The sequence below is a fragment of the Monopterus albus genome, unplaced genomic scaffold, assembly GCF_001952655.1.
Source record: "Monopterus albus unplaced genomic scaffold, M_albus_1.0 scaffold69.1, whole genome shotgun sequence".
In the NCBI taxonomy this organism is placed as follows: Eukaryota; Metazoa; Chordata; class Actinopteri; order Synbranchiformes; family Synbranchidae; genus Monopterus; species Monopterus albus.
The window spans coordinates 2,496,761-2,508,215 of record NW_018127949.1 but is presented as its reverse complement, the minus strand read 5'-3'; the positions used below and the strand labels follow the sequence as shown (position 1 = coordinate 2,508,215).

Here is an 11,455-nt window from a genome sequence, read left to right as displayed (position 1 = left end):
CTGCTGAAGCATTTACAGGCATATCTTTAAATTATAGGTCTGTGGTTAACACAAGGCCAATACATTTTCACATTTTGTTCTATGAAATAAAATACATCAGTAAATACCCCTTTCACAGGGCGGTTGCTAACAAATGGCTAAATGAGACTGCAGAGGCTGTCTGAGATGTTAACTGCCATCACGCTGGACACGGAGACTAATCTGCTCACTAGTCCACCTTTACAGCCTCGTTGTTTTTAAACTTGTGCACTTGTAAACTATTCTAATTAACTTGACACAGCCACGGCCACTAGAAAGATCAGGTCACGTTAAGAGGTTTGTAGAAAAGATAAGCTCTAGAAATCAAATTATGAGTTTGGAGCCACGGTGGTGACGTTGAAGTTGCAGGACCATGGTGTAGGTCATTTATAGCATAACAGTAGCTTTTTACTTCTGGCGATTGTATTTGGGCTTCAAAGATCATAAGAGTGGTGTTCACTTGTGAAGGTTATCTTGCTGAACAAAACATATAAGTGTCATAAACTGTATAGCTTATTTTCCGCAATAATCCAAAAGCATATGAAAAGTCCCATTGGTGTTTTGCCTTGGAAATCAAGGTGATGCAAATATCCAGGTTGGCCTACACAGATATGTCTGTTTGTTTCGATAGGAGTGTACAAATGCTATAATGGTGCCACTGAAAGGGCATTTTCATTTTTAAGAATAACTCAAATAAGATCAGTTCAATCAAAGATATTTAACTTTAGTGAATTGACCGGAGCTGCATTGAGCTACCTATGAAGTTGTAAATTAAGTGCGATTCCCCTTTGAAGCCAGAAGCCATGTTGAACTGTGTTGTTTTGCAGAAGGCATGAAGAATGTGTCCGAGTTTGCAGAGCATTGGTACAATTTGCTGGAAAACATTGTAGACTGTCACACAGCTTTAGTGGCTGTTTCTTGGCCAAAGACCATTCGTGCTGTGTATAGCCGAACATGTCTGGGTGTTTCCACCCCTCAACGTGTCTTCTAGGGTTGTGTGCTATGAGCAACGCCTGGCTAACTAAGCTTGAGCAGAGCTCCAGAGTTGCTGTCGACACAGTGCGGGAGGCGCACAGAGCGAGGCCTTATGCAGCCTGACATGGAAATTATGTTTGCATTTTCATTTTTGGAGTGCTAATAGTTGTCATGAAACTCAGCCTGACAGTTCCTAACCACCAGGCAGCTGAGTGCCCCCACCCCTCTCTTCCTCTCTCGTTGTCGGACAGATGCTAGCCTGTTAGTCCTGTGACTCTGCTTGCACCCTCCGATTGCAGGTGACAGATGCCAGGACCAGCAAGGTCCCTGTTTGAACATTGCTGTCACTGTCCTGCCTTAAGCTCAATGCATGACCGTTATTGTAAGTGAGGGTTGAAATAAGATACTAATGAGCATGCCTGGGATTTGTGGGTCAAAAAATGTGACTCAAAGTTCCATGAATCGGTGCAGGTTGTGTCAGGCAGCCTTAAACCTTGATGTAAATAAGAAAGCCTAACTAAACTTAAATTTTAACAAATTTTAGTTAATTTAACCTTGATATCTAGTCAGCAAAACACCAAATCACCACAATTTAAACAGTTTAAACTTACTAACCACATTACTGAAAATTTTATTTCTCTCTCATTGCTTTGTCCATGTTGCCTTCAATGCATAGTTGTATTTTTAGTGTCTTAAAGGCAAACAAAAGTTCCCAGTTGTCATTTATAATTTGCCTTCATTACAACCTGTTCTTCACTGTAACCTCTCATCTGTCTCTGCATTTTTCTCAGCTAAAAATAGCTATAATGGATATATCAAATCAAGTAAGTTTTGATTCCCATTCTCTCTTTTGTGATTTGTTTCCAACACTTTCACTTGTGCATTCTTTGCTACATACTGTCTTTAACCTGCTGCTGTTTGCTGCTCATCGCTTTGTCCAGTCTGTCATCATTATAATTTATACATAAGGCATTGGGAAATTGTTCTTGAGTGATTTGTGTTGCGTATCCAATACAACTCAGCAGTAGATGGTGCTACTGCTTCACAATTCTAATAGAAATGTTTTTTTAGAGCACAGACAAAAGGTATCAACATTTTTAACACCCAAGCTATTTAAAAAAGAAAGTTAAATCATGAGAGTGAACACTGTGGGCCATCTGCATTAACAGGATCTGTGATAGGCAGCAAGTCTGCCACAGTGCGTTGTCCTGCAGAAGTGCTGTGCATGTTTGACATGGGGCAGATGAATAGAGGTCTAGAGCAGGTGGGATAATCTAGTAGGCAGCTGACTGTTGAAATAATCATCTTTATACTCCCAGCATAGGCCCCAGTCATTTTTTAAAGAACTGGGAACACATTTTCATGTGCCTCTTTTGATCTACTTCACCAGTTTTGCCTCCATTCCAACAACAGGGGAAGAGGTTTTACATTTCAAACTGCCAAGTGGATACCGAATTCACTCCTCTTTCATCAGACATAAGCTGCGTGTAGCAGCTAGTGGCTGTTAATTCACACCGTCACCTCCTTGTTCTTAGAGCATAGCAACCACTGGAACACCTGAAAGCATATTTATTAATTCATGTTCATTATAAATATCAAAGTAAATGTCAAATCCAACATTTCATTGATGGCAATGCCAAGTGGTTAAGTAGTGTTTAATAAAAATGAGTTTTTTAAATTATTTAGCTATTAGCATTCTTGTGCCAGAAAGAATTACCCACAAAAACTAGTGATTGTGTTTTTAATTATGAGAAGTTACAAGATGTTTTATTAACATATACACTGCAGGTTTTATTGAAGTAAGTTTAAATCAAATGCTTTCTTGTGGTTAACTCGAAGGATTACAACGTCAGCCCAAATAAAAACCCAAAAGTTTTCATACCTTCCCTCTGTGGTATTCAGGCATGCAAATTCTTTCAGTTTTATGCACCCATGGTTTGAAATACTGTATATCTGCCATTTTTGCCTCCACCTAATACAGTGGAGGTTTGTGGTGCTCACAACAACAAAAAATGAGATTTTAAAAAATGTAACCACAACATGTCCTTCCAAAATCAAAGTTCTAGTTACTCTGGATAATCTACCAAACAGGCTCAGAATATTTTTCACAGGGACAGTTTTTTCTGAGTAACTGTTTCTGTGTGAGTGAGCGCCACAAGTGATTGTGCTGGGATGAAGGCACAGAGCTAACAACATGGCTAGGTACCACTAGAGGTTGTACCTGTATATGTTTTTGTTGTGGTTTGGGTGTAATACCCACTTAAAATGAAACAACAAGCAGTTTACTTGCGTTGTGCAGCTGCTAATTTTGACTCCTCTTTATTTAGCAGTAAACGATGGCCCCTTAATCCAGTCATCAACTTATCAATACAAGTCAGCTAAACTGAACCACAACTCAGCCAGCAAGGTCCACAGGGGGCCCTGTAGCAGAGTCGCTGCTGTGTCCATCCCTCTGGTAAACAACCGTAAAGGAAGCCTGGTGCGCTCTGCTGTGCCCTTCGCTCTGAGATGGAGTGTCATGGGCTCTGGTGACTTGGGCCAGGTGGGCCGGCTAACAGGGGTGGCAGAAGAGGCCAGCCAGCTCCAGTGGGCACGTAGCCTGCCAGTGAAATACAGACACCACCCCAGTCACTCCAATAACGCCTCACTCAGTCACAGGCACTGTAAGGGTCACCTTTGCACCTCCCCCCCTCGGTGTGTTTGGCAGGCTTGTGCTCAACAACATCACAACCAGAGTGTGTGCTTGCCAGACTGGAGTAGATGCATGTGTAGCATTCTTTACTAATGACCCAGTGTGTGCAGCTGTCAGCTGTGAAACATTAAATATTGAACAGGCCGAGCAAGATGTGAAGGGCCAGTGTGTTGGAGCATCTCTCTCCATTGAAAGCCCCCTGTATTTCAACATTTTCCATTATGGTGTCACACTCAGAAATGCTAGCATTGCTTGAATCCTGAGGGTGTCGCTCCCCAGGTTAAGCAGGACCAGTGATCCAGATTGGCACAAGAGAAGCCTTAAATATAATATTGTACTTTATACTTGGTAGTTATAGATTACAGTAATACCTTAATTAAAGGAGATTTGAGTGATTAGCATGGTCAAAAGAGAAGCTATGCAAGTTTAGGTCACAGGAAATCTGTACTAATGAGAGTTTTAAAAAAATTAAAGTATCCTAATTTCCCTTGAGGTGTTTCTGGTAGTACATTATCTGAATCATAAAATTGTTGACATGAGGATTACAGTTCTCTGGGGAATAAACCCTCCCAGATTAGACTGTCAGTTGGCATGACGGTGGATGATGACAACATTGCATGTTTGTATTTTCATACACAACCATGCAAATGATGCCCTAACGTATGCTGTTGTCACCATGCAAACGCTGGATTGCTTTTCACTCACTTTCCACTCTGTCTCTGTAACCATACTATCACTTTGAATTCACTGACCTCAAAATGTGCTGTTGTCCTTTTGCTCTTGGTGATTTGTGGATTTTTGAGTGTCTTCTGATAGCACTCCTCCTCATACTGTTGCCTTTTGTTGTAGTTGAAGAGGACCAACAATCTGCGCTATCACCCAAAAAAAAGCAACGTAATGGAGGCATGAGGAACTCTCCGAACACCTCGCCCAAGATAATGAGGTAGAAACATTTATATATCAGCCTATAAAGCTGCAAACAGTTGCTTATTTACACTAGCATTTACAGTACATTATGTCGTTATGAACAATAAACGAGAATCCAGCAAAACTTACTGATTAAGCAGAAATAATTGAAAATCTCTGATTGGTCAGTCTCACTCAAAACCTCTTAGAAGCCAACATCCCTGTGCTGCTGCCAGTGCTGTCCAATGAGTTGGGGTCACAGGAGGCTTTGACAGCACTTCTCCACATTAAGACAGATTTTAGAGCTGATTTCTACAACAAAAATATTTGCAAAAAAGTTACATACTGTAGCTTTAAGTCCAGTATTTACTCTCCTTTTAACTCTGCTTTGGTCCCTACCTGAAGGAAATATCCCGAGGGCTCTTTGGCAGCTAAATGTGCTGCTTTGTTCATCAACTATTCGCTAATTTTGTGTCTCTACTGTTTGGTGCTGTGGAGGTAGCATTCATGTGTTCATATGAAAAAACTAACACCTGCTGCCTTATTGTTTTCTGATTTTTAACATGCTTCAATATACCTGTAAATAGAAAAATCCATTGTTGGAGTTTATAAAATGTTATAGAGAGCATTTGAAAGAACAATTTATGAGCTCCTTTTTCAGGTTTGCAGAACGGCTCTATGTCACAAGGTCTCATGTAACACCCGCAGACTGCAGCTCTTAAACTGGCCTAGCCCTAATGACAGCACCAGGCAGTCAGTGGCTCTAAAGGATAGATAGCCCAAGGCTGATCATCTACTGTCAGATCCCTCAGAGCTCTTTCCAGCACGAGGCCACAGATCATACGTATCATCTCAATGAAAGGTGAATTCAAATGCTACCTTGCTTTTATCTTGTCCTGTAAAATTAAACCATCAGTTATTGATTTTGACTGGAGATAACACCGTTATTCAATTCAATTGATAATAATAATAGTCACTGTCATTAACTTTCATGTTATGAGGCAGGGAATTCAGTAGCCTGACACGTACAAAGTGGAACTGTACAGATGAAAGTGACTTAAAACCAATGATGATATTTTCATTGCTAATATGACTACTTTCCATTTAGCTCTAAGAAAGTGAATCCACAGAAGTCTGTATTGTTTAGTCAACAGTTTTCTGTGTGTGTTCATGTGCATAAATTAGCATTTTCCTCTGATCCATGGCCTCCTTTTTGTCAGGTAGGCATTGGTGTTAAAGTTAAATTGCTCCAGGTGATTTCCAGACTCTTGGGTAACAAAACCAGGATTTTCCAATGCTATAGCCATCAGCTAAATATTAGCCCACCAAACCAATCCATCTACTTCCCATGTTAACACACTGTATGATACAGGTAGATGTGTGTCTGCTGCCTCTCTGCTGGAGAGGGATTCGCCACAGTTGCAGGAGCCTAAGGGTTACTTCATTGCAACAAACAGAGAAAGAAACACATCTGAGTGTATACTATATCAAATGCGCTTTTACAGAACCTGCAGCCTCAAGGCCTTTGTAAATAAGTAATGATCAACAGATTGCTGTAGGTTTTGAAGAGCAAGTCTTTGTCAGTTTGCATGATGGTGAGGGTTTTCAAAGGTTTTTCCTGCCCTCACTTCGTGTGTTACATTAAGCCAGTGCAGTGATGCTGAAATAGAAAATCTGCATAATATGTGTCTAGCTTCTACTTTGTCTCTCTCAGCTGTCATTACTCTCCTTTAGAAGACACCTGGCCTTATGTTTTGTGGTCATGGTGTGTAAAGTCTTGTCAGGACTGGAGTTGTGAATTATGGCGCTGAACGTTTTAAATGTTTAGAAGTGACAGACACACCTCTACTCTGTGTGATGGAATGAACCACACAAAAGAGGAATGTGATCAACTGTGGAAGCTGATCTCACTTCTTTCCAATTATATTGGCAAATGAACACATCCTTTCTGGAACTTAGCAATGAACTTCACTGAAATTAGCACCATTTCCACAAGACTCCTTGACGGGTCATAAGACCTAATTGTGGGATGTCACAGCGTGTTTGGTCACATCGGACTGCGCAGTGACATACACGTCATGTCTCCTACAGCACTGCTGAGGCAATTGGTGGTGCAGGATAGTGACAGGCCATCATGGCTGACAGTGAGTGATAGCTATCCTGGCAGAGCTCTGCCTCACCAGTCATGTCCACAAGGACAAACCGAAGTGACAGTGGCTCCACTGAGTGAGTGGTGAAGCATTGGACATCTGATGAAATATTTAGCTGAAGTGTAAAACCACTAAATGCTTGAAATTAGCATTTTCCTCTGATCCATGGCCTTCTTTTTGTCAGGTAGGCGTTGGTGTTAAAGTTAAATCGCTCCAGGTGATTTCCAGACTCTTGGGTAACAAAACAATCATTTTCCAATGCTATAGCCATCAGCTAACTATTAGCCCACCAAATCAATCCATTTACTTCCCATGTTAACACACTGTATGATACAGGTAGATGTGTGTCTGCTGACTTTCTGATGGAGAGGGATTTGCTGCAGGAGCCTAAGGGTTACTTCATTGCAACAAACAGAGAAAGAAACACATCTGAGTGTATACTATATCAAATGCGCTTTTACAGAACCTGCAGCCTCAAGGCCTTTGTAAATAAGTAATGATCAACAGATTGCTGTAGGTTTTGAAGAGCAAGTCTTTGTCAGTTTGCATGATGGTAAGGGTTTTCAAAGGCTTTCCCTGCCCTCACTTCGTGTGTTACATTAAGCCAGTGCAGTGATGCTGAAATAGAAAATCTGCATAATATGTGTCTAGCTTCTACTTTGTCTCTCTCAGCTGTCATTACTCTCCTTTAGAAGACACCTGGCCTTATGTTTTGTGGTCATGGTGTGTAAAGTCTTGTCAGGACTGGAGTTGTGAATTATGGCGCTGAACGTTTTAAATGTTTAGAAGTGACAGACACACCTCTACTCTGTGTGATGGAATGAACCACACAAAAGAGGAATGTGATCAACTGTGGAAGCTGATCTCACTTCTTTCCAATTATATTGGCAAATGAACACATCCTTTCTGGAACTTAGCAATGAACTTCACTGAAATTAGCACCATTTCCACAAGGCTCCCTGACGGGTCATAAGACCTAATTGTGGGATGTCACAGCGTGTTTGGTCACATCGGACTGCGCAGTGACACACACACGTCATGTTTGCTACAGCACTGCTGAGGCAAGTGGTGGTGCAGGATCGTGACAGGCCATCATGGCTGACAGTGTGTGATAGCTATCCTGGCAGAGCTCTGCCTCACCAGTCATGTCCACAAGGACAAACCGAAGTGACAGTGGCTCCACTGAGTGAGTGGTGAAGCATTGGACATCTGATGAAATATTTAGCTGAAGTGTAAAACCACTAAATGCTTGCTATTTTATTAGAGTTTCCATATCAGACTCAAACAGAGGCAGATGATGTATGGAAGATTGTTGCCATGGAAAAATAGGCTGAATTAATTGATTAGTTGATGTAGCAAGAGGTTAATCAACAACCTCATATATCAAGCACAATTACATTCGTTGGTTCCAGGCTACTGAAATGTTTGAGAGGATAGGCTATTTTATTTTGTTTTATATTATTATAAATTGAATATGTTTGGATCTTGAGATAAAACTAGCAATTATTGAACTCTGGGAGCCTGTAATGGACAGTATTAGCTACTTTCTGAAAATTATTTGCTACTGTACATGGAGTTTGAGATGTCAGTGCGATGGACTTTATAACTAAGTGATATTCCTCCTGCTTCTGCATGTGCATTCTCAAGTTTTTGTAAGATAATATTTACATAGTTTCAACTGCAGAATTTAATTTGCACACATTGAGTCCTTTCAAATTAAAATAGCTTTGGCAGAGTGAGAGAGCTAGAGTGGCAGAAGAGAAGTTTCCTTTCCAAACTAATTCCACTCTTGAAAGGACATTCAGGTCTTGCCTGGAGGTACATAAGCCCAAGGGCTTCTTTGGCATCAGTCTTGGTGCCCAAGGGGTGGTAGTTTCAGCTGACACTTTAATGCATCATTAACATGTTACCCAAGGGACAGTACCATTCTTTTAAAGTGCTCACAGGGATTAAAGAGATGCGGGGAGAAGATCTGAAGTATTTAAAAGCTTTTAGACAGAGACAGAAGGCTGTTGTCTGAGTTCCGACTCTGACCACATCTATTTTAGTGCAAAGGGAGTCGTGTTGGGCAACAGAGTAGCTCGTCATGTTTTGGCTGCCGGGCTGGTTGTGAACATTTCTCCTTCTGTCTGTGTGCATTTCGTTCCCCATTTAAAAGATATGCAGGGTAGGTAAAACGGAAACCTTTAAGTCAGGCAGAATTAATATGAATCTGTTGACTTTTGATTGACTCCTGTGGTGGCATGATCACAATGTTTTACAGCATTCTTTTGTTTAAATGAAGGATTCCAATCAACCGATAATTAAAATTGTCAAAGTATATTTAGTTTTTATTTCATATGTGTGAAGTTCACTACATAGATAAGACATCAATTTGATTACTTTATTCTTAATTTTGCATACATTTATTACGTGATTAGATATCCATATTGTACACATTGTTACTGATATTGTGGTGTTGATCTTAGAAATATTACTCAGCTGTAACTGCCTGTACTGTAGGTGCAAAGGGCAATGCACACAGGTGGCATGTGATGCACATCAAAACACCCACACCCATTATTTTCAATGCAAGCTTCATATATAGCATGCAAACAAAAACATGTTAAATCACAAGGAAAAGTCCTTTTCTGATAAGCATTAGAGTGATAAACATTTAGGCTCCAGGCATCTAAGGGTAGGAATGAAATTTAGGTACATTACTTCTGTTAGGAAGAAGAAATTAGATATAATTTTATTCATTTTATATTTACGTATGTAAGATTTATTTAGTTTTCTTTGCAGAGTAATCTACTCATTTATTTGTATCTTTTTCTAGTTTTGACAGTGGCTTTAGAGGGAGGAAAGGTGAACACGGGAGGGTTTGCAAGTCAGATGATTGTTCTGTTTGACAGGAATGAGCAAAGCGAGGGGAAAAAGGAAGAAAGCAACCTTGTTGTTTTAGTATGGGGTGATTTCTCAGTATTTAGATGCTCTGTTAATGAATGTTTGTTTTTTTACAATTTAAAATGTTTAATTTCTTTGAATATTTATTTATTAATATTTCAATTTTTTTTATCTCAGTTTATGGTACTGTATTTCATTTTGGTACCTTCATTTGCATGATTTGACTTCTCTTTGTTACTACTTGTAATACTGAAATGATGTAGTGTTGATTCGGTTTTAACAGATATTGTATAAAACAAGCTTCTCTTGGTATTATTTGCCTTTCTATGAATTATATTTATCTACATATTATTTTGAGATGTATTAGTCAAGGGCCAAACACTAGTTCATTCAATCCACAGCTGCAGTGTCTGATGATGTTCTTTTATTCGCTCCCTCATCTTTTGTTTGATCAGACATGACGCGCTCCTCATCCCGGGGAACGAACAGATTGAAAGCCTGGATGAGAACGTGAAGAAATAGGACTCCACGGGGATGTTTCACTGGTGCCCGTCCAAAGACATTGAGAAGGTCATCTTGGTGGGTTCTGCTCCTTTACTCGCCACGTCATTTGTCCCTGACACTCTCCTCCCTGGTGAAAGATGTGTCATGTCAGAAAACACCAGCAGAGGTTGACAAGGCATTTAAACACTCTGAAATGAGGTGTTTGACAGGTCATTTGCTATATGGGGGCCAAGTACATAGTACATTTGTTGCACTAACACATGTGCCATTTTTCACATTGCAGTTATGAACTAGATATATATTAATGAGTGATCAGGCAACTGGAAGAGGAGAAAGCACCAACATTTGCTTAGAAAGCCAACTTATGTCACATTGCTCTCATAAACTCTTTTTCATCTTGTGTTCATTCTTTCTTTGTTTCCCTGTCAGACACGGAGCGAGGCAGCCATGACTGTTCTGAGTGGACATGTGGTCGTGTGCATATTTGGAGATGTGAAATCCGCGTTGATTGGTCTCCAAAACTTTGTCATGCCCCTTAGAGCGAGCAACTTTCACTACCATGAGTTGAAGCACATTGTGTTTGTTGGCTCAGTTGAGTATCTGAAGCGAGAGTGGGAAACTCTTAATAATTTTCCAAAAGTCTCCATTCTTCCAGTGAGTAAACCAAAATCACACATTGCAAATATTTATCCACTGTAACATGGTTAAAAAAAACCCAGTCAATGCTAAAACCTCGAAGTTGCAAAAACAATTTCTAATTTTTAAAATGTTATGCCACTAAGATTACTTTATCTACATTAGGAGAAAATATTTATATTGAATATACTGTATTTGAAAACTGGGTGTCACTGTGGTGCAGTGGTCAGGACTGTTGCCCCTGGCTGACTGGGGCCTTTCTGTGTTCATGTTCTCACTGTGCTCAGCTTAAGCATTAAGAGCCATCACTTTGGAAAGCAGCTAGGTTTCAGTGTATTCACAGTTCTTTTCGAGCCATTTGAGCACTACAGTTTAAAAGTTTTCATTTACCTCTTGTATCACATAGGTGAGATAAATTCTATCTTTCACTTCCTCTCAAAGGGCACGCCGCTGAGTCGGGCAGATCTGAGGGCTGTCAACATCAACCTCTGCGATATGTGTGTCATTCTGTCAGCAAATCAGAACAATATTGATGATGCATCACTGCAGGACAAAGAATGCATCTTGGCGTCACTCAACATCAAATCCATGCAGTTTGATGACAGCATCGGGGTCTTGCAGGCTAATTCCCAAGGTAGGGAGTGTCCTATCATAGTTCACTGCACTGCCTGGAAGGGACAGGGCCATG

At 40.3% G+C, this 11,455-nt stretch overlaps 1 protein-coding gene across 1 annotated transcript in view; it reads left to right on the top strand.

The window, feature by feature from the left end:
• The window catches only part of LOC109963052 (calcium-activated potassium channel subunit alpha-1-like), a 78,274-nt gene that overhangs the window by 57,973 nt on the left and 8,846 nt on the right, over positions 1–11,455 (top strand). Inside the window, 5 exon segments of the mRNA XM_020605305.1 lie at positions 1,785–1,817; positions 4,535–4,628; positions 10,083–10,206; positions 10,561–10,785; positions 11,209–11,421. Coding sequence (XP_020460961.1) covers positions 1,785–1,817; positions 4,535–4,628; positions 10,083–10,206; positions 10,561–10,785; positions 11,209–11,421 — 689 coding nt within the window.